This window comes from Mustelus asterias, chromosome 6, assembly GCF_964213995.1.
Source record: "Mustelus asterias chromosome 6, sMusAst1.hap1.1, whole genome shotgun sequence".
Lineage (NCBI taxonomy): Eukaryota > Metazoa > Chordata > Chondrichthyes > Carcharhiniformes > Triakidae > Mustelus > Mustelus asterias.
In genome coordinates this window covers 140,793,246-140,817,446 of record NC_135806.1, presented here as the reverse complement: position 1 = coordinate 140,817,446, position 24,201 = coordinate 140,793,246, and the positions used below count along the sequence as shown (strand labels likewise).

The 24,201-nt window shown below is 47.8% G+C and overlaps 1 protein-coding gene across 4 annotated transcripts in view; it reads right to left on the bottom strand.

Moving 5' to 3' along the window:
• Positions 1–743: 743 nt before the first annotated feature.
• LOC144495190 (uncharacterized) overlaps positions 744–24,201 on the bottom strand; it is a 984,403-nt gene continuing 960,945 nt past the window's right edge. For 3 of the 4 annotated variants that reach the window (XM_078215220.1, XM_078215219.1, XM_078215221.1), the window contains 4 exons: positions 19,541–19,594; positions 19,396–19,437; positions 18,078–18,127; positions 744–1,747 (listed from right to left, as the gene is read on the bottom strand). In XM_078215220.1, the coding sequence (XP_078071346.1) occupies positions 18,093–18,127; positions 19,396–19,437; positions 19,541–19,594 (131 nt within the window). In that variant the 3' untranslated portion in view covers positions 744–1,747; positions 18,078–18,092. Of the gene's footprint in view, positions 1,748–10,608; positions 10,647–18,077; positions 18,128–19,395; positions 19,438–19,540; positions 19,595–24,201 lie in introns of all 4 variants that reach the window. The other variant, XR_013498220.1, reaches the window with a different exon arrangement.

Sequence of the window (24,201 nt, the reverse complement as noted above, 5' to 3'; positions counted from 1 at the left end):
CATTTCTGTGTCACCTCTAAATCTAATCTGGCAGATTCCATATGGACTGTAAAGATCGTGCCTTTTTTCAAGGTTAAATCAGATCATCGAGGAATTAAGGGCTATGGGGAGAGAGCGGGTAAATGGAGTTGAAATCAACCATGATTGAATGGTGGAGTGGACTCGATGGGCCGAATGGCCTTACTTCCGCTCCTATGTCTTATGGTCTTATCAGATATAGGAGCAGAATTAAGCCAATTGAGTCTGCCCTGCCATTCAATCATGGCTGATATGATTCTCATCCCCTTTCCCCTGCCTTTTCCCAATAACCCTTGATCCCCTTATTGATCAAGAACCTATCTATCTCTGTCTTAAAGACACTCAATGACCCGGCCTCCACAGCCTTCTGTGGCAAAGAGTTCCACAGATTCACCACCCTCTGGCTGAAGAGATTCCTCCTCATCTCAGTTTTAAAGGAGCGTCCCTTCACTCTGAGGTTGTGCCCTCGAGTTCTAGTCTCTCCCACTTGAAGTCTTCAATTAATTGGTTTCAAATTAGTTCTTTGGTTAGTATTTCCAATTCACAGGCAGAAGGCAATTGTTGCAATGTTGACAGGTATTGTGTGGTGAGGTCACCATTTCCCTGGTGTCTCTGGTAGAATGTATATTGTCCGATCATCACTCTTTTCTTTGACCCGAAGTATTTCTCGAAAGCACTTTACTGCTGTATGATGTGTGATTGATTCACACGGGAGGCTAGGACGTACCCGGGAATAAAGGCTTTTATTCACAACAAGATTGGAGCACACTGCTTAACAATACTATCCCAGACTAAGGGCTACTAGGAAGTAGCAGTGACCTTTATACTCCTGTAAGAAGGCGGAGCCGAACGGAGTGTACCACATAAACAATGATAACAGGTGGAACACCCAAACCCTAACCCTAACAGTAACAAGAGTAACATATGTACAAGTACCCATAGTGATAACCATCTATGGTTCACCACTCTGTATTAAACGTAGGCGTGTTGTTTGTGAGCTGGCCGAATATTCGCTGACCGTCTGCTCCGAGGTATGGCTAGAGCAGACAGGATGGGCCGAAGGGCTTGTTTCTGTGCTGTAAAATCCTGTGACGCTATGAGTGTCACCTTTGTGTGGATTGCTGCTACTTCCAGACTGTCCATCCTAGAACAAACAAGGAGGCCTTGGAGCCTGCAATCCATCAATCCCACAGCGTGGGGGAATCTCCTGATAATGAAAGATTTGCTGCTGGAGCTAGCGATGTTAAACTTTCCTCAACCATCCTCAATGCCAATCTTGTGAGACATTTGATTCACCTCAGAACATTGTAGGTATGACACTAGTTTCTATATATGTAAGAACTTTATTCAAAGTAAATATCTCTGCAGTTACAGAATGCCTGCACTCATGCTAACAGCTCAGGCTTCTAGCTCTTTCTACAGCTTTGTTTACTTCTCCCAGAGTCCACACCCAGACTTAACCAATCAAGCACAGTGAGCATAGTTATCTGAAATACATAATCAAACACAGAACAATTGAGCATACACTGCTGTTTGACATTCTCACACAGCACAGACGGTGCATCACCCAGACCAGAATATGTGCAGTTAAAGAAATTATGGTAATTCCATATCTGTATCACAGTTGGTGTCAGTGTCATTGCGATGTGAATGGGTGAAACTACACAGCAAGACAGTGGGCCTATCACACCATCTGTGACTGTCACTGTCCGAAGAATAGCAGAAAGTTCTGTGGGGAGAAAGAAAGAGTGTTAAATAGAGTATAGAGGGACAGACATCTGTGTTTCCAAAATCAAATTGCAAGGTAATATACTGAGACTGTTAGATAGTGACAACAGGTGTAACAATACACGGTTAGATTTGGTATGGTTTATACAGGGGTATCAGCAACTGCAGAATGGTTCCAGGCTACAATGTAATATAGGGGTTTTTTAAAATAATCTGTTCCTTAGATTGTGGGTGTCTGTCACATCCATGGGTTGGTTAGCTCAGCTGGCTGGACAACTGGTATGTGAAGCAGAGTTAACAGCGTGGGTTCAATTCCCGCACCGGCTGAGGTTATTCATAAAGGCCCCGCCTTCTCAATCTTGCCCCTAACGTGAGGTGTGGTGATCCTCAGGTTAAATCACCACCAGTTATCCATTCCCTTCAAAGGGGAGGACAGCCTACGGTCATCTGGGAGTATGGCGGCTTTACCTTACTAAAGTCAACATTCCTCTGAGCTTATTTTACCCACAGTAAGTAGTCTCACAACACCAGGTTAAAGTCCAACAGGTTTATTTGGTAGCAAATACCATAAGCTTTCGGAGCACAGCTCCTTCGTCAGATGGATTGGTTATCTGTTCTCAAACAGTGCAAACAGACACAGAAATCAAATTACAGAATACTGATTAGAATGCAAATCTCTACAGCCAGCCAGGTCTTAAATGTACAGACAACGTGGGATCTCCACATCATGACTTATTTTACCCAGACAGATGGAGAAAGCTCTAAGCTGCTGAGTTTTGGTCCATTACACTCTCTCATCCTCCAATCCATTATTTTCCGGGAGTTACACCATTGTATTGTCTCCTTAGGTTTTCCCTCCTTCAACCGATAAGCTACTAAAACCAAAGGTAATCAAAATCATCTTCTGTCTGCCTCCTCTTTCAACCTTTGTGGTGTCTTGTAGTTTGACTGAGATCTCGGTATAAACATTACACAGACAAACTGTGGTAAACTGATGGAGAAGATCCTGAGGGACAGGATATATGAGCATTTAGAGAGGTTTAGTATGCTCAAGAATACTCAGCATGGCTTTGTCAAGGGCAGATTGTGCCTTACGAGCCTGCTGGAGTTCTTCGAAAATGTGACTAAACACATTGACGAAGGGAAAGCAGTAGATGTGGTTTATATGGATTTTAGCAAGGCGTTCGATAAGGTCCCCCATGCAAGGCTTCTAGAAAAAGTGAGAGGGCATGGGATCCAAGGGGCTGCTGCCCTGTGGATCCAGAACTGGCTTGCCCAAAGGAGGCAGAGAGTGGGTATAGATGGGTCTTTTTCTAAATGGAGGTCGGTCACCAGTGGTGTGCCCCAGGGATCTGTTCTGGGACCCTTGCTGTTTGTCATTTTCATGAATGACCTGGATGAGGAAGTAGAGGGATGGGTTGGTAAGTTTGCCGACGACACGAAGGTTGGTGGGGTTGTGGATAGTCTGGAGGGATGTCAGAAGTTACAGAGGGACATAGATAGGATGCAAGACTGGGCGGACAAGTGGCAGATGGACTTCAACCCAGATAAATGCGTAGTGGTCCATTTTGGCACGTCAAATGGAATGAAGGAGTACAATATAAAGGGAAAGACTCTTAGTACTGTAGAGGATCAGAAGGACCTTGGGGTCCGGGTCCATAGGACTCTAAAATCGGCCCCGCAGGTGGAGGAGGTGGTTAAGAAGGCGTATGGTGTGCTGGCCTTTATCAATCGAGGGATTGAGTTTAGGAGTCTGGGAATAATGATGCAGCTATATAAGACCCTCGTCAGACCCCACTTGGAGTACTGTGCTCAGTTCTGGTCACCTCATTACAGGAAGGATGTGGAAAAGATTGAAAGGGTGCAGAGGCGATTTACAAGGATGTTGCCTGGATTGTGTGGCATGCCTTATGAGGATAGGCTGAGGGAGCTCGGTCTATTCTCCTTGGAGAGACGAAGGATGAGAGGAGACCTAATATAGGTGTATAAGATGTTGAGAGGCATAGATCGGGTGGACTCTCAGAGGCTTTTTCCCAGGGTGGAAATGGCTGCTTCGAGAGGACACAGGTTTAAGGTGCTGGGGTGGAGGTACAGGGGAAATGTTAGGGGTAAGTTTTTCACACAGAGGGTGGTGGGCGAGTGGAATTGGCTGCCGTCAGTGGTGGTGGAGACAAACTCAATAGGGTCTTTTAAGAGACTCCTGGATGAGTACATGGGACTTAATAGGATGGAGGGTTATAGGTAGGCCTAGAAGGTAGGGATATGTTCGGCACAACTTGTGGGGCCGAAGGGCCTGTTTTGTGCTGTAGTTTTCTATGTTTCTATGTTTCTATGACTATAGTTAAGAAAACTCACCAACGCCTCTACTTTCTCAGGAGGCTAAGGAAATTTGGCATGTTAGCTACAACTCTCACCAACTTCGACAGATGCATCATAGAAAGCATTCTTTCTGGTTGTATCACAGCTTGGTATGGCTCCTGCTCTGCTCAAGACCACAATAAACTACAAAGGGTCATAAATGAAGCCCAATCCATCACGCAAACCAGCTTTCCATCCATTGACTCTATCTACACTTCCCGCTGCCTCGGAAAAGCAGCCAGCATAATCAAGGACCCGGACATTCCCTCTTCCACCTTCTTCCATCGGGAAAAAGATACAAAAGTCTGAGGTCACATACCAACCAACTCAAGAACAGCTTCTTCCCTGCTGCCGTCAGACTTTTGAATGGACCTACCTCACATTAAGCTGATCTTTCTCTACACCCTAGCTATGACTGTAACATTCTGCACTCTCTCCTTTCCCTATGCTTTGTCTGTATAGCGCGCAAGAAACAATACTTTTCACTGTATACTAATGCATGTGACAATAATAAATCAAATCAAATCAAATCATCCTGAATTTTGATATCACTTAACTCTCATCCAACCACAACCACAATACTGTTTCCCCATGATCGATTCTCCTTTATAGAACATAGAACATAGAAAGCCACAGCACAAACAGGCCCTTCGGCCCACAAGTTGCGCTGATCATATCCCTACCTCTAGGCCTATCTATAGCCCTCAATCCCATTAAATCCCATGTACTCATCCAGAAGTCTCTTAAAAGACCCCAACGAGTTTGCCTCCACCACCACCGACGTCAGCCGATTCCACTCACCCACCACCCTCTGAGTGAAAAACTTACCCCTGACATCTCCTCTGTACCTACCCCCCAGCACCTTAAACCTGTGTCCTCTCGTAGCAACCATTTCAGCCCTTGGAAATAGCCTCTGAGAGTCTACCCTATCCAGACCTCTCAACATCTTGTAAACCTCTATCAGGTCACCTCTCATCCTTCGTCTCTCCAGGGAGAAGAGACCAAGCTCCCTCAACCTATCCTCATAAGGCATGCCCCCCAATCCAGGCAACATCCTTGTAAATCTCCTCTGCACCCTTTCAATGGCTTCAACATCTTTCCTGTAATGAGGTGACCAGAACTGCGCGCAGTACTCCAAGTGGGGTCTAACCAGGGTCCTATAAAGCTGCAGCATTATCTCCCGACTCCTAAACTCAATCCCTCGATTAATGAAGGCTAGTACGCCGTACGCCTTCTTGACCGCATCCTCCACCTGCGAGGCCGATTTAAGAGTCCTATGGACCCGGACCCCAAGGTCCTTCTGATCCTCTACACTGCTAAGAATGGTACCCTTCATATTATACTGCTGCTTCATCCCATTGGATCTGCCAAAATGGATCACTACACACTTATCCGGGTTGAAGTCCATCTGCCACTTCTCCGCCCAGTCTTGCATTCTATCTATGTCTCGTTGCAACTTCTGACATCCCTCCAAACTATCCACAACACCACCTACCTTGGTGTCGTCAGCAAACTTACCAACCCATCCCTCCACTTCCTCATCCAGGTCATTTATGAAAATGACAAACAGCAAGGGTCCCAGAACAGATCCCTGGGGCACTCCACTGGTCACTGACCTCCATGCAGAGAAAGACCCCTCCACAGCCACTCTCTGCCTTCTGCAGGCAAGCCAGTTCTGGATCCACAAGGCAACAGCCCCTTGGATCCCATGCCCTCTCACTTTCTCAAGAAGTCTTGCATGGGGGACCTTATCGAACGCCTTGCTGAAGTCCATATAGACCACATCCACCGCTCTTCCTTCGTCAATGTGTTTGGTCACATTTTCAAAGAACTCAACCAGGCTCGTAAGGCACGACCTGCCCTTGACAAAGCCGTGCTGACTACTTTTGATCATACTAAACTTCTCTAGATGATCATAAATCCTGTCTCTCAGGATCCTCTCCATCAACTTACCAACCACTGAGGTTAGACTCACCGGTCGGTAATTTCCCGGGCTGTCCCTGTTCCCTTTCTTGAATATAGGGACCACATCTGCAATCCTCCAATCCTCCGGAACCTCTCCCGTCTCCATCGACGATGCAAAGATCATCGCCAAAGGCTCCGCAATCTCCTCCCTCGCCTCTCACAGTAACCTGGGGTACATCCCATCCGGTCCCGGCGACTTACCAACCTTGATGCCATTCAATAGTTCCAACACATCCTCTTTCTTTATGTCCACATGCTCGATCCTTTCTGTCCACCGCAAACCAGCAGTACAACCACCCAGATCCCTTTCCACCGTGAATACCGAGGTAAAGTATTCATTAAGCACCTCCGCCATTTCTAACAGTTCCGCACAAACTTTTCCCCCTTCACCTTTTAAGGGTCCTATGCCTTCACATCTCATCCTTTTACTCTTGACATATTTGTAGAAAGCCTTGGGATTCTCCTTAATCTTACCCGCCAAGGTCTTCTCATGACCCCTTCTCGCTCTCCTAATTTCCTTCTTAAGCTCCTTCCTACATCCCGTATACTCCTCTAAATCCTTAACACCTCCTAGCTCTCTGAACCTTCTGTACGCCTCTCTTTTCTTATTCACCAGGTTCATCACAACCTTCGTGCACCACGGTTCCCGTACCCTACCAACACCCCCCTGTCTCATCGGAACGTTGTCATGCAGAGCTCCAGACAAACATTCCTTGAAAATCCTCCACTTTCCTTCGGTACTTTTCCCCAAGAATGCCTCCTTCCAATTTACCCGTCTAATTTCCTCCCTGATGACACTGTATTTCCCTTTACTCCAGAGAAACACTTTCCTAGCCTGCCTGATCCTATCTCTTTCCAATGCTATCGTGAAGGAGATAGAATTATGATCGCTATCCCCAAGATGCTCACCCACCGAGAGATCCTCCACCTGTCCAGGTTCATTAGCCAGCACCAGATCAAGTACAGCCTCTCCTCTAGTAGGCTTATCCACATACTGTGTCAGGAAACTCTCCTGGACACACCTAACAAACTCCTCTCCATCCAAACCCCTAGCCCTAGGGATATTCCAATCTATGTTTGGGAAATTAAAATCTCCCATCACGACAACTCTGTTATTCCTACATCTCTCCAGGATCTGTTTCCCCATCTGCTCCTCAACATCTCTGTTACTATTGGGCGGCCTATAGAAAACACCCAGCAAAGTTACCGACCCCTTCCTGTTCCTAACCTCCACCCACAGAGACTCCGTAGTCAATCCCTCCACGGCGTCCACCTTCTCTACAGCCGTGACACTATCCCTGATCAACAGTGCCACTCCCCCCCCTCTCTTGCCTCCCTCCCTGTCCTTCCTGAAACATCTAAAACCCGGCACCTGAAGCACCCAGTCCTGTCCCTGAGACATCCAAGTCTCCGTAATGGCCACCACATCACAATTCGAAGCAGCAATCCACGCTCTAAGCTCATCCACTTTATTCACTACACTCCTGGCATTAAAATAGACACATCTCAGACCTTCAGCCTGAGCACTTCCCTTCTCCATCACTCGTCTAACCTCCCTCTTACCCTGTCTACATTCCTTATCTATTTGCGAGCTAACCTCCTCGCTCTCAGTCCCCTCATTTCGATTCCCTCCCCCCAACCTTTCTAGTTTAAAGTCTCTCCAGTAGCCTTAGCCAACCTTCCCGCCAGGATATTGGTCCAGGATATTATGTGGCAATAACTGAGAGTGCCCAACCTACAGGCACTGGAGGAACAGATTTCTCAGGATGATAACGGGGTGTGCTTATTAACACTTCAGGAAAAGCTCAAATATTGATATTAATTTACTGCAAGATGGTCTTCTGGAATTATGAAAATGCAACAATGGGATTTTTAAGATTCCTTGATGAGATGTGAATGTCGCTGGCTGGGCCAGTATTTATTGCCCATCCTGAACTGCCCTCCATTTCAGAAGATGCCTGATGATTTTGGGTTCCTTTGGTTTTAGTAGCTGGTCGGTTGAAGGAGGGAAAGCCTCAGGAGACGATACAATGGTGTAACTCCCGGAAAATAATGGATTGGAGGATAAGAGAGTGTAATGGACCAAAACTCAGCAGTTTAGAGCTTTCTCCATCTGTGTGGAAAACATCCAAGAGTCAACCACATTTGCGGTGGGTCTGGAGTCACATGTGGGCCAGACCAGGGAAGGACGGCAGATTTCCTTCCCTAAAGGACATTAGTGAACCAGCTGGGTTTTTACAACAATGGTTTTATGATCAGCATTAGAAATCTGTCACATACAGAGGGCGGTGGGTGCCTGGAACGGGCTGTCAGTGGAGGTGGTGGAAGCAGGCACGCTAGCAATGTTTAAGGTGTATCTTGTAGACACGTGAATGGGAGGCAAACAGAGGGATAGAAACCACGTATCAGCACAGGCTTGGTGGGCCGAAGGGCCTGTTCCTGTGCTGTACTGCTCTTTGTTCCTTGAACGCCACTAACACCTGTTTTTTTCCCTGGTGTTGTGACACTGGAGTTCAGCTTGTCCATCACTTTAGATCTGAGGGATATGGTCCCTGGAAGGGTAGGGGGTTTTAGTTCAGTCGGGCAGCATGGTCGGTGCAGGTTTGGAGGGCTGAAGGGCCTGTTCCTGTGCTGTAATTTTCTTTGCTCTTTGTATCTTTAAACGAGTGTATCATTTTGTGCTTCTCAAAACTTTAAAGTTTGTCATTTCCCTGAAGTAGTTGAAATATGTTAAGTGGAGTTACGAAGAAGGTAATCATTTCACCCAAGTTCCAGTTAGTATAAATCATGAATCTTCTTCATTATTACTCTTCATTTTGGATTTACACACACGAAAAAACGTCAGGAAGGCTTCAACTATTCTACTCTATTCTTAATATCCTGTTGTGGAGATGCCGGCGTTGGACTGGGGTGAACACAGTAAGAGTGGAAATGTTTGAGAGCACATTTCCACTCCATCTGACGAAGGAGCAGCGCTCCGAAAGCTAATGGTATTTGCTACCAAACAAACCTGTTGGACTTTAACCTGGTGTTGTTAAAACTCTTACTGAATATCCTGTCCCACACCATTCTAATTGTTAAAAGGATACTTAGGGTGAAGTGGACAAGACTTAACTCAAACGTAAATACGGTAACTTTACCTCATTCAATGAATCTCAATGGTGAGCCAGACAGCAAGACACTGGTTTTGTGAGGCTGCAACTTCTGCATTTCTGTGTTTATCCATGCCTGAAGTTGTGCCAATGGTGCACAAACAGTGCTGCTATTTTACAACACAGTGGACCCGATTTTACCAAAGCTTCGCACCCGTTTTCGGGCGCAAAATCGCGGTAAAGTTGGGCGTCGGGACTTTAACGCGATCTGCACCCGAATCCGAGCAGATCGCGTCTTTACCAACACCAGATTCGGGCGTGGGTCCGGCCCGCACCCGAATCGGGCGGCCCGACGATTTAAATGCATTTGCATGCATTTAGAACATAGAACATAGAACATAGAAAGCCACAGCACAAACAGGCCCTTCGGTCCACAAGTTGCGCCGATCACATCCCCACCTCTAGGCCTATCTATAGCCCTCAATCCCATTAAATCCCATGTACTCATCCAGAAGTCTCTTAAAAGACCCCAACGAGTTTGCCTCCACCACCACCGACGTCAGCCGATTCCACTCACCCACCACCCTCTGAGTGAAAAACTTACCCCTGACATCTCCTCTGTACCTACCCCCCAGCACCTTAAACCTGTGTCCTCTCATAGCAACCATTTCAGCCCTTGGAAATAGCCTCTGAGAGTCTACCTTATCCAGACCTCTCAACATCTTGTAAACCTCTATCAGGTCACCTCTCATCCTTCGTCTCTCCAGGGAGAAGAGACCAAGCTCCCTCAACCTATCCTCATAAGGCATGCCCCCCAATCCAGGCAACATCCTTGTAAATCTCCTCTGCACCCTTTCAATGGCTTCAACATCTTTCCTGTAATGAGGTGACCAGAACTGCGCGCAGTACTCCAAGTGGGGTCTAACCAGGGTCCTATAAAGCTGCAGCATTACCTCCCGACTCCTAAACTCAATCCCTCGATTAATGAAGGCCAGTACGCCTTCTTGACCGCAACCTCCACCTGCGAGGCCGATTTAAGAGTCCTATGGACCCGGACCCCAAGGTCCTTCTGATCCTCTACACTGCTAAGAATGGTACCCTTCATATTATACTGCTGCTTCATCCCATTGGATCTGCCAAAATGGATCATCACACACTTATCCGGGTTGAAGTCCATCTGCCACTTCTCCGCCCAGTCTTGCATTCTATCTATGTCTCGCTGCAACTTCTGACATCCCTCCAAACTATCCACAACACCACCTACCTTGGTGTCGTCAGCAAACTTACCAACCCATCCCTCCACTTCCTCATCCAGGTCATTTATGAAAATGACAAACAGCAAGGGTCCCAGAACAGATCCCTGGGGCACTCCACTGGTCACTGACCTCCATGCAGAGAAAGACTTAATGAACCGCGCGCCCAACTCTACCGCCAAATCCCACTTTACCTTCTTCTGGTCCGATCCGGATCCGCGCTTTTAACGACCTGCAAAATAAAAGTCTGAGTCGGGTACTCCAGCCTCTGAAGAGCACGTTCAGTGTTTCCAACGGCTCTCTGACTCAGGTCAGTGGTGGGGGTGGGGGTGGAGGCGGGTCAGATCATTCTCTGGTTGGAGGGGGGAGGAGGGGAGTGAGGTCAGATCATTCTCTGCTTGGGGGGGGTCAGATCAGTCTCTGGTTGGGGGGGGGGGGAGGAGGGGAGTGAGGTCAGATCGTTGTCTGGTTGGGGGAGGAGGAGGAGGCGGTAATATGTTTCTCGGGGAGGGGGGGCAGATGGATCTCTGGTGGGGGGGGTAGATGGATTTCTGGTGGGGGGGGGTAGATGGATCTCTGGTGGGGGGGGTAGATGGATCTCTGGTGGGGGGGGTAGATGGATCTCTGGTGGGGGGGGGTAGATGGATCTCTGGTGGGGGGGGTAGATGGATCTCTGGTGGGGGGGGTAGATGGATCTCTGGTGGGGGGGGGTAGATGGATCTCTGGTGGGGAGGGCAGATGGATCTCTGGTGGGGGGGGTAGATGGATCTCTGGTGGGGGGGGTAGATGGATCTCTGGTGGGGGGGGTAGATGGATCTCTGGTGGGGGGGGTAGATGGATCTCTGGTGGGGAGGGCAGATGGATCTCTGGTGGGGAGGGCAGATGGATCTCTGGTGGGGGGGCAGGGGGGCAGGGTGGCAATTGGTCTGGGTAGTGGGGGCGGGTGAATAAGGGGGACACACACACATCACTGTCCCCCTTATCCACCACCCCCCACTACCCAGACCGATTGCCACCCCTGCCCCTCTCCCACCCCACCAGAGATCCGTCTGCGCCCCCCCCCCCGCCCCGCCCCCCCCCCGATACACCGTCGCTGCCGCTTTTCGCTCTCGGGCCGCTTTCTCTGCTTTCTGTGGCCCAGGAGAGATCTGACATCGGTGAGCTGCTTCAGATTTTTTTTCGAACTTCGCATGCACAGTTCAGAGCTCCGATTGTTCCGGGAGCGCTAAGCCCCGCCCACAGCGCGGGTCAGACTGGAGCCGGCAAAAAGCGTATGGGCGCGCTGGAAAGAGGATTCCGGGCTCGGATCTCTATGACACCCGGATCCGCCCTTAGACTCCAAATGGTAAAATGGGGCCCAGTGTGACGCTAGTGCGCCTTTAGGAAATGCTTTTTTTTAAATCATGTTCTCTGCAGTTTGTAAGCAGATTTTTTTCATTGTGGCGGAGCTATCTGCTTAGAAGTCCTTTTATTGCTGCTTCAATGGCTAAAATGGGGTTTTGTTTCTGGGCTTCATGCAGTGTCTGGGATTTTACGACCTTTTGCACTGCAGGGGTAAGAATGATTGACAGGCCAGGTGACAGGAGTTCATTCACGTTCAGTTTAGGGCTGGTTTAGAAGGTGTTTGGGCATTGAAAATTGAAGATTGAAAAGCAGTGTTTCTGTGTTTCTCTTTCCCTGGTATTGTAAATTCTGCCGGCTGACTGGAAGCAGCCTTTCTTGCCTTAAACATACCGTTCATAGAGAAGGAAAGGAGAGAGTACAGAATGTAGTGTTAGAGTCATAGCTAGGGTGTAGAGAAAGATCAACTTAATGCAAGGTAAGTCCATTCAAAAGTCTGACAGCAGCAGGGAAGAAACTGTTCTTGAGTCGGTTGGTACGTGACCTCAGACTTTTGTATCTTTTTCCCGACAGAAGAAGATGGAAGAGAGAATGTCCGGGGTGCGTGGGGTCCTTAATTATGCTGGCTGCTTTGCTGAGACAGCGGGAAGTGTAGACAGAGTCAATGGGTGGGAGGCTGGTTTGCGTGATGGATTGGGCTACATTCACGACCTTTTATAGTTCCTTGCGGTCTTGGACATAGCAGGAGCCATACCAAGCTGTGATACAACCAGAAAGAATGCTTTCTATGGTGCATCTGTAAAGGTTGGTGAGAGTCGTAGCTGACATGCCAAATTTCCTTAGTCTTCTGAGAAAGTAGAGACGTTGGTGGGCTTTCTTAACTATAGTGTCAGCATGGGGGGGACCAGGACAGGTTGTTGGTGATCTGGACACCCAAAACTTGAAGCTCTCGACCCTTTCTAGTTCATCCCCATTGATGTAGACAGTAGCATGTTCTCCTTTACGCTTCCTGAAGTTGACGACAACCTCCTTCATTTTGTTGAGCGAGAGATTATTGTCGCTGCACCAATTCACCAGTTCATCGAGACTTGCATCCCCCCAGTAATAAATCACCTCCAAAAATATACTGCGTTAAACTTCAATTTTGACTACTTGCAAGTTTATTAATGCTCTTAATAAAAACTGGGAAAGCTGGAAATACTCAGCAGACTAGGTAGCGTACGTGGAAGGTGAAACAGAGCTAACATTTGAGAGTCACTGGCACGGCTAGCATTCATGCCCCTCCCTAATTGCCCTCAAGAGCCTGGTGGTGAGTCGCTATAGCGTTAGCTGTGAGTCAGTGGGTGCTTGTCATTGGTGGGATCCTCTGACCTCGTTGCCAGTAAGAATGGAGAACTTGATGCTCAGCCAAAACCTCCATTCACGGCGGCAGCACCACAGAATCCCGGTCGCGGATGAGGTCAGAGGTTTCCGGCGCACACCTCAGAGTAAGAACGTTTTGGCTTCCTCCCACTACAGAGACTTGAGCACATAATTGAGACTGACAGTGCGGTGCAGTACTGAAGGAGTGCAGCCCTGCTACAGGCTCAGATAACCATTAAACCGAGGTCCCGTAGTCCTTTAAGGAGTATGTAAGCAATCCAATAGCCACTATCCAAAAGTGAAGTTACTTCTGGTGTCTTAGCCAATATTTTTCCCTGAGCAAATATCAGGTATGATGTGGAGAATTCGGCGTTGGACTGGGGTGAACACAGTAAGAGTTTTAACAACACCAGGTTAAAGTCCAACAGGTTTATTTGGTAGCAAATACCATTAGCTTTCGGAGCGCTGCCCCTTCGTCAGATGGAGTGGAAATCTGCTCTCAAACAGGGCACAGAGACACAAAATCAAGTTACAGAATGCTGATTAGAATACAAATCCCTACAGCCAACCAGATCTTAAGGGCACAGACAATGTGGGTGGAGGGAGCACTAAGCACAGGTTAAAGAGATGTGTATTGTCTCCAGACGGGATAGCCCGCAAGCCCAGGAGGCAAGCTGTGGGGGTTACTGATAATGTGACATAAATCCAACATCCCGGTTTAGGCCGTCCTCATGTGTGCGGAACTTGGCTATCAGTTTCTGCTCAGTGACTCTGCGCTGTCGTGTGTCGTGAAGGCCGCCTTGGAGAACGCTTACCTGAAGATTAGAGGCTGAATGTCCGTGACTGCTGAAGTGTTCCCCCACAGGAAGAGAACAGTCTTGCCTGGTGATTGTCGAACGGTGTTCATTCATCCGTTGTCGTAGCGTCTGCATGGTTTCCCCAATGTACCATGCCTCGGGACATCCTTTCCTGCAGCGTATCAGGTAGACAACGTTGGCCGAGTTGCAAGAGTATGTACCGTGTACCTGGTGGATGGTGTTCTCACGTGAGATGATGGCATCCGTGTCGATGATCCGGCACGTCTTGCAGAGGTTGCTGTGGCAGGGTTGTGTGGTGTCGTGGTCACTGTTCTCCTGAAGGCTGGGTAGTTTGCTGCGGACAATGGTCTGTTTGAGGTTGTGCGGTTGCTTGAAGGCAAGAAGTGGGGGTGTGGGGATGGCCTTGGCGAGATGTTCGTCTTCACCAATGACATGTTGAAGGCTCCGGAGGAGATGCCGTAGCTTCCCCGCTCCGGGGAAGTACTGGACGACGAAGGTACTCTGTCCACTGTGTCCCGTGTTTGTCTTCTGAGGAGGTCGGTGCGGTTTTTCGCTGTGGCGCATCGGAACTGTTGATCGATGAGTCGAGCGCCATATCCTGTTCTTATGAGGGCATATTTCAGCGTCTGGAGGTGTCTGTTGTGATCCTCCTCATCCGAGCAGATCCTGTGTATTCGGAGGGCTTGTCCGTAGGGTATGGCTTCTTTAACGTGTTTAGGGTGGAAGCTGGAGAAGTGGAGCATCGTGAGGTTATCCGTGGGCTTGTGGTACAGTGAGGTGCTGAGGTGACCGTCCTTAATGGAGATGCGCGTGTCCAAGAATGCAACCGATTCCGGAGAGTAGTCCATGGTGAGTCTGATGGTGGGATGGAACTTGTTGATGTCGTCATATCGTTGTTTCAGTGATTGTTCACCATGACTCCAAAGGAAGAAAATGTCATCGATATATTGGTTGCATTCTTGGACACACGCATCTCCATTAAGGACGGTCACCTCAGCACCTCACTGTACCGCAAGCCCACGGATAACCTCACGATGCTCCACTTCTCCAGCTTCCACCCTAAACACGTTAAAGAAGCCATCCCCTACGGACAAGCCCTCCGTATACACAGGATCTGCTCGGATGAGGAGGATCGCAACAGACACCTCCAGACGCTGAAAGATGCCCTCATAAGAACAGGATATGGCGCTCGACTCATCGATCAACAGTTCCAACGCGCCACAGCGAAAAACCGCACCGACCTCCTCAGAAGACAAACACGGGACACGGTGGACAGAGTACCCTTCGTCGTCCAGTACTTCCCCGGAGCGGAGAAGCTACGGCATCTCCTCCGGAGCCTTCAACATGTCATTGATGAAGACGAACATCTCGCCAAGGCCATCTCCACACCCCCACTTCTTGCCTTCAAACAACCGCGCAACCTCAAACAGACCATTGTCTGCAGCAAACTACCCAGCCTTCAGGAGAACAGTGACCATGACACCACACAACCCTGCCACAGCAACCTCTGCAAGACGTGCCGGATCATCGACACGGATGGCATCATCTCACGTGAGAACACCATCTACCAGGTACACGGTACATACTCTTGCAACTCGGCCAACGTTGTCTACCTGATACACTGCAGGAAAGGATGTCCCGAGGCATGGTACATTGGGGAAACTATGCAGACGCTACGACAATGGATGAATGAACACCGCTCGACAATCACCAGGCAAGGTTGTTCTCTTCCTGTGGGGGAACACTTCAGCAGTCACGGGCATTCAGCCTCTGATCTTCAGGTAAGCGTTCTCCAAGGCGGCCTTCACGACACACGACAGCGCAGAGTCACTGAGCAGAAACTGATAGCCAAGTTCCGCACACATGAGGACGGCCTAAACCGGGATGTTGGATTTATGTCACATTATCAGTAACCCCCACAGCTTGCCTCCTGGACTTGCGGGCTATCCCGTCTGGAGACAATACACATCTCTTTAACCTGGGCTTAATGCTCCCTCCACCCACATTGTCTGTATCTTTAAGATCTGGTTGGCTGTAGGGATTCGCATTCTAATCAGTATTCTGTAGCTTGATTTTGTGTCTCTGTGCCCTGTTTGAGAGCAGATTTCCACTCCATCTGACGAAGGAGCAGCGCTCCGAAAGCTAATGGTATTTGCTACCAAATAAACCTGTTGGACTTTAACCTGGTGTTGTTAAAACTCTTATTGCAAACATCAGGTAAACAGGGTATCTGGTCATGATCACATTGCTGTGTCTGGGAACTTGCTCTGCACCATTGGCTGCCAGTTTTACTAAATTAGAACAGTGACCACATTTCAAAAGTGCTTCACTGGCTGTGAAATACTTCCCATGGAACATCCACTGGTTATCATAGGTGCTATATCAATGCAAGTCTTTCTTTTTCTGAACAGATCAGACAGGTATGGATGTAGAGATGTGTTACACTAATTATTTTAGGATGGGTGATTCAGGTTTAGGAGCTCCCTAGAATTTGAGAGGGGAAATTGTACAGCCTTGGTTCCACAGAACATAAGACCATAAGACATAGGAGCAGAATGAGGCCACTCGGCCCATCGAGTCTGCTCCGCCATTCAATCATGGCTGATATTTTTCTCATCCCCATTCTCCTGCCTTTTCCCCATAACCGCTGATCCCCTTATTAATCAAGAACCCTATCTATCTCTGTCTTAAAGACACTCAATGACCTGGCCTCCACAGCCTTCTGCGGCAAAGAGTTCCACAGATTCACCACTCTTTGGCTGAAGAAATTCCTCCTCAAGTCAGTTTTAAAGGATCGTCCCTTTAGTCTGAGGCTGTGCCCTCTGGTTCTAGTTTTCCCACCAGTGGAAACATCCTCTCCACGTTCACTCTATCCAGGTCTTGCAGTATCCTGTAAGTTTCAATAAGATCCCCCCCTCATCCTTCTAAACTCCAATGAGCACAAACCCAGAGTCCCCAACCATTCCTCATACGACAAGCTCTTCATTCCAGGGATCATTCTTGTGAACCTCCTCTGGACCCTTTCCAAGGCCAGCACATCCTTCCTTAGATATGGGGCCCAAAACTGCTCACAATACTCCAAATGGGGTCTGACCAGAGCCTTATACAGCCTCAGAAGTACATCCCTGCTCTCGTATTCTAGCCCTCTCAACATAAATGCTAACATTGCATCTGCCTTCCTAACTGCTGACTGAACCTGCATATTAACCTTAAGAGAATCTTGAACCATGACTCCCAAGTCCCTTTGTGTTTCTGATTTCCTAAGCATTTCCCATTTAGAAAATAGTCTATGCCTCCATTCCTCCTTCCAAAGTGCATAACCTCACACTTTTCCACATTGTATTCCATCTGCCACTTCTTTGCCCACTCTCCTAACCTGTCCAAGTCCTTCTGCAGCCCCCCTGCTTCCTCAATACTACCTGTCCCTCTACATATCTTTGTACCAACTGCAAACTTAGCAACAGTACCTTCAGTTCCTTCTTCTAAATCGTTAATGTACAGTATGAAAAGTTGCGGTCCCAGCACTGACTCCTGAGGCGAATCACTAGGCACCGGCTGCCATCCTAAAAAATACCCTTTATCGCCACTCTCTGCCTACTGCCAGACAGCCAATCCTCCAGTGATTCCTGAAAGATCACCACCAATGCCTCCACAATTTCCTCAGCTCTCTTTTAGAACCCTGGGGTGTAGTCCATCTGGTCCAGGTGATTTATCCACCTTCAGACCTTTCAGTTTCCCCAGAACCTTTTCCTTAGTGATGGCCACTACACTCACCCTGTGCCCCCGACTCTCCTGGAGCTCTGGCATCCCACTGGTGTCTTCCACCGTGAAGACTGATGCAAAGTAACTATTCAGTTCCTCTGCCATTGCTTTGTTTCCTATTATTACTTCTCCAGCCTCATTTTCCAATGGTCCAATGTCTATTTTTGCCTCTCCTTTACCTTTTATATTTTGAAAAAAAACTCTTCCTATCTTCTTTTCGATTACTAGCTAGTTTACACTCATATTTCATCTTCTCCCCCTTTATTGCTTTTTTAGTTGTCCTCTGCTCGCTTTTAAAGGCTTCCCAATCCTCTGCCTTCCCACTGATCCTCGCCACTTTGTATGCTTTTTCTTTTGCTTTTATAAGGTTCAAAACTTACTGTTAAAGATCGTTCCTAAACCGTGCTCACAACAGCGGCATAGGTTACGTCTGAAACAAAAAGAACAGGGGTTAGAGCTGATTATAATTATAGCAAGGATTTCAGTGTGAATATAGGAAAGGGGAATACTGACCCCAACATCCGCCCCTCAGTGAGAGGGCAATTATAGGGAAGGGGAATATTCACTCTGAAAATTGAGCATTTTATTGCCACATTTTCTCACAGCTCCTCTGTCGATTTGTTACAGAGGGAAAGATGGCTGTTTGACTGAGTCACATATCATCCAATGGAATTGTAGAGATTTGTCTCAATTTCTGATTGGTGCAGAAAAACTGCATCCATGTGAAATGGACAGACTTACTGGCCAATAGAAGGGGTGTTGGCGGAGGGGTGGGGGCTTTGTTTTATTCCTTCACAGGGTGTGGGCTTCACTGGCTAGGGCCAGTATTTATTGCCCATCCCTAATTGCCCTTCAGAAAGTGCTGGTGAGCTGCCTTTTGGAACCGCTGCAGTCCATGTGGTGTAGGTACACCCATAGTGCTGTTAGAGAGGAAATTCCAGGATTTTGACCCAGCGACAGTGAAGGAACGATCGATATATTTCAAGCCAGGATGGTGAGTGGCTTGGAGGGGAACTTGCAGGTGCTGATGTTCCCAGGTATCTGCTGCCCTTGTCCTTCCAGGGGTTAGCAATTACAAGTTTGGAAGGCATTGTTGAAAGAACCTTGGTGAGTTGCTGTGGTGTATCTTGTAGATGGTACACACTGCTGCCACTGTGCGTCAGTGGTGGAGGAAGTAGCAATCAACACGTGTGCTGAATCCTCCTGTATCCCCACACCTGCGGGAACGGGATGTGGACAGAGATTTGGACAAAATGTAGGTTGTTCTGCATATCCTACAGAGACAGAAAGACTAATGAGTTAATGCTGGAAATGGCTGGAGAAGTGTGTAAATTTAGTGCATAACATCAAAGAGAGGAAGACACAACAATTTGGTCAGGTCTTTAGATAGATGGTAGACAGAGGTAATTATTGGAATGAAAGGTTGATGGAAAATGTCAGCAAGGGAAGGCAAGGGGGAAATGGATGACTGCTTTAGCGGACTGGGTGTAGCTGAATTATGTGTAAGGACAACAGCACAATCAGAGGTGGAGATCCATGCCAACATGCTGGGGTGATGACACCAACAAAGGACAAAACTCAATGACAGAGATCGCACAGCCACTGCTGCCCGTGGTTCACACATGGGAGAACGGCCCTGGGAGCTGAGGGAAGGGGAGAATATCAGGAACAGTATTTCCAATGGAAAAACGGACTCACTCTCTTCGGAATCAGCAACTTGGAGATTCTTGCCACCTTGAACTGAAAGAGAATGTTCCGTTAGTCGGGAGGGTGAATCTTAAACATTGTGAAAGATCAGTAAATGGAAAGATGATATGAACTATGCTGAACACTGGCCAGTTACCTTTCCTGTTGCCGTCAATCACCAGGCTCGCATAAGTACAGGAATCAGGCTGAGCTGTAACACAAAATGTATCCACATGAAGCTGCATCACATTCATCCGTTTTACTCTGGATTCAAATAACCTTTCAACACTGCAGCACCTCGTATTTCAATCGCACATTTAGCATCATGAAACATCATTGCCCAAGAATTAGACAGAATTGGAGACTGAGTCACATTAGGACAAGGTGATCAAATACTTGGTCAAACCAATGTAGAATCATAGCATCTCTGCAGCGCAGAAGGAGACTATTCGGCCCATCAAGTCTGCACCAACTTTTCGAACAGAGCACCTTACCTAGATCTGATCCCAACCCCGCTCCTCCCCCCCGCCAGCCCGCCATCCCCGCAGCCCCATGCATCCTGCTAATCCACCTCCCCCCCCCACAAACCCCCCACCACCCCCCCCACCCCCCCGCACACCCCCCAGCCCAACATCCCCACAGCCCCATGCATCCCGCTAATCCACCCCCCCCCCACAACCCCCCCGCATCCCCCCCCCAACCCCCCCGGCCCGCCATCCCCAGAGGACACCCACGCAGACACAGGGAGAACGTGCAGACTCCGCAGAGACAGTGACCCAAGCTGGGAATCAAACCCGGGTCCCTGGCGTTGTGAGGCAGCAGTGCTGACCACTGTGTCACCGTGCCACCCCAAAAGAGCCAGCCTGTCATCTCCCCCTGCTCTTTCCCTATTTGCCCTCATCTCACTTTGGGTTCTTTTGCCATTCACCTTAAATATGTGTCTGGTGGTGACTGCCCCTCCTCCCATTGGAATCAGTGTCTCCTCACATACTCCAGCAAACCTGTTCTCGATTTGGCACAGCTTGTTCAAATCTCAGCTTAACCTCTGCCCTAAGGAGAACAACCCCAGTTTCTCTTGTCCTTCTGAGTAACTGAAGTCGCTCACCTCTGGAACAATTCCCGCCAACCTTCTCTGACATCTTCCTGAAGGGTGGTGCCCACACTGGGCCACAGTTCTCCAGCTTAGGCCTAACTGGGTATTTTTATAAACATTCTTGCTCTTCTACTCAATGCACCTGTCACTAAAACAAGCATTCTGTTTATAGCATCCATCTCAACTAGTCCTGCCAACCTCAAAGATTTGTGAACACTTGCACCCACAGCATTTCTGTTTCTGATTCGTCATTGAGATTGTATCATTTACTTTATCCCTCTCATTCCTCCTATTTCACACTCTTCTGTATTGACTTTCATATTTCTGCCCATTTCCACCAACCTATGTCCTCCTCAGCTTCACTGTTTGCTAGATTTCAGAGTTTTGTGTCAGCATTGAAATGTTTCTCTGCACAGTCGAGTCCTAGTCATTGACGTGGATTAAAAAGAGAAGTTACAGCAATGCTGCACACTTCCCTTCAGTGTAAATCCAAACACTCACCACCACCCTCCGCTTTCTGGCCTTAGCCAATAACCACACAACCACTGACCCTTTAATAGCACAGGGAGGTGATGGCCTAGTGATATTATCACTAGACTATTAATCCAGAAACTCAGTTAATCTTCTGGACTCGAATCCCATCACAGCAGACCATAAGACAGAGGAGCAGAATTAGGCCACTCGGCCCATCGAGTCTGCTCTGCCATTCAGCAGAATTTGAATTCAATAAAACATATCTGGAATTAAGAATCTGCTGATGATCATGAAACCATTGTCGATTGTGGGAAAAACCCACTTGGTTCACTAATGTCCTTTAAGGAAGGAAAATCTACTGTCCTTACTTAGTCTGACCTACACGTGATCCACAGCAATGAGGTTGACTCTCAACTGCCCTGTCAAGTGGCCTAGCAATCCAGTCAGTTCAAGAGTGACTAGGGATGGGCAATAACTGCTGGCCAGCCAGTGACGCCCATGTCCCATGAACAAATTTTTAAAATCTTCAACTTTGTGAACAACAGTTTTGTTTGTGTTATAATTTATCAGGGTTCCAGAATTAAATGTGGAGAGGGTGTGAGAAAATTGATGTTTTTTACTTTGTTTCTTTTCCCTGAAGAACAAAGAATAGGAAGAAGTCCATCAGCCCACAAAGTCTGCACTGATATATGACGCCTTTCTAAACTAAAAACCTTTTACCTCCACGCAATCCATATCCCTCTAATCCCTGCCTATTCATGGATCTGTCAAGACCATAAGACCATAAGACCCAGGAGCAGAATTAGGCCACTCGGCCCATCGAGTCTGCTCCGCCATTCAATCATGGCTGATATTTTTCCCATCCCCATTCTCCTGCCTTTTCCCCATAACCCCTGATCCCCTTATTCATCAAGAACCTATCTATCTCTGTCTTAAAGACACTCAATGACCCGGCCTCCACAGCCTTCTGTGGCAAAGAGTTCCACAGATTCACCACTCTCTGGCTAAAGAAATTCCTCCTCATCTCTGTTTTAACGCCTCTGTTTTTACACCTCTACTTTCTCAGAAGACTAAGGAAATTTGGCATGTCAGCTACGACTCTCACCAACTTTTACAGATGCACCATAGAAAGCATTCTTTCTGGTTGTATCGCAGCTTGGTTTGGCTCCTGCTCTGTCCAAGACTGCAAGGCACTACAAAATGTCGTGAATGTAGCCCAATCCATCACGCAAACCAGCCTCCCATCCATTGATTCTGTCTACACTTCCTGCTGCCTCGGAAAAGCAGCCAGCATAATTAAGGACCCCACGCACCCCAGACATTCTCTCTTCCACCTTCTTCCTTCGGGAAAAAGATACAAAAGTCTGAGGTCACGTACCAACCGACTCAAGAACAGCTTCTTACCTGCTGCCATCAGACTTTTGAATGGACTTACCTTGCATTAAGTTGATCTTTCTCTACACCCTAGCTATGACTGTAACACTACATTCTGCACTCTCTCCTTTCCTTCTCTATGAACGGTATGCTTTGTCTGTATAGCACGCAAGAAACCATGCTTTTCACTGTATGTTAATACATGTGACAATGAAAAATCAAATCAAACCAAAGGACTATCCCTTTAGCCTGAGGTTGTGCCCTCTGGTTCTAGTTTTTCCTACGAGTGGAAACATCCTCTCCACGTTCACTCTATCCAGGCCTCGCAGTATCCTGTAAGTTTCAATAAGATCCCCCTCATCCTTCTAAACCCCAATGAGTACAGGCCCAGAGTCCTCAACCGTTTTTCATGTGACAAGCTCTTCATTCCAGGGATCATTCATGTGAACCTCCTCTGGATCCTTTCCAAGGCCAGCACATCCTTCCTTAGATACGGGGCTCAAATCTGCTCACAATACTCCAAATTGGGTCTGACCAGAGCCTTATACAGCCTCAGAAGTACATCCCTGCTCTTGTATTCTAGCCCCCTTGACTTGAATGCTAACATTGCATTTGCCTTCCTAACTGCTGACTGAACCTGCACGTTAATCTTAAGAGAATCTTGAACAAGGACTCCCAAGTCCCTTTGTGTTTCTGATTTCCGAAGCATTTTCCCATTTAGAAAATAGTCTATGCCTCCATTCCTCCTTCCAAAGTGCATAACCTCACACTTTTCCACATTGTATTCCATCTGCCACTTCTTTGCCCACTCTCCTAACCTGTCCAAGTCCTTCTGCAGCCCCCCTGCTTCCTCAATACTACCTGTCCCTCTGAGGAGGACACTGGGTTGCAAGGGAGTAGAATAGACAGTATTACAGTTGATAAGGAGGATGTGCAGGATATTCTGGAGGGTCTGAAAATAGATAAATCCCCTGGTCCGGATGGGATTTATCCAAGGATTCTCTGGGAGGCAAGAGAAGTGATTGCAGAGCCTCTGGCTCTGATCTTCAGGTCGTCGTTGGCCTCTGGTATAGTACCAGAAGATTGGAGGTTAGCGAATGTTGTCCCATTGTTTAAGAAGGGGAACAGAGACTTCCCCGGGAATTATAGACCGGTGAGTCTCACTTCTGTTGTCGGCAAGATGTTGGAAAAAATTATAAGGGATAGGATTTATAGTTATTTGGAGAGTAATGAATTGATAGGTGATAGTCAGCATGGTTTTGTGGCAGGTAGGTCGTGCCTTACTAACCTTATTGAGTTTTTTGAGAAAGTGACCAAGGAGGTGGATGGGGGAAAGGCAGTGGACGTGGTATATATGGATTTTAGTAAGGCGTTTGATAAGGTTCACCATGGTAGGCTTCTGCAGAAAATGCAGATGTATGGGATTGGGGGTGATCTAGGAAATTGGATCAGGAATTGGCTAGCGGATAGGAAACAGAGGGTGGTGGTTGATAGTAAATATTCATCATGGAGTGCGGTTACAAGTGGTGTACCTCAGGGATCTGTTTTGGGGCCACTGCTGTTTGTAATATTTATTAATGATCTGGATGAGGGTATAGTTGGGTGGATTAGCAAATTTGCTGATGACACCAAAGTCGGTGGTGTGGTAGACAGTGAGGAAGGGTGTCGTAGTTTGCAGGAAGACTTAGACAGGTTGCAAAGTTGGGCCGAGAGGTGGCGGATGGAGTTTAATGCGGAGAAGTGTGAGGTAATTCACTTTGGTAGGAATAACAGATGTGTTGAGTATAGGGCTAACGGGAGGACTTTGAATAGTGTGGAGGAGCAGAGGGACCTAGGTGTATGTGTGCATAGATCCCTGAAAGTTGGGAATCAAGTAG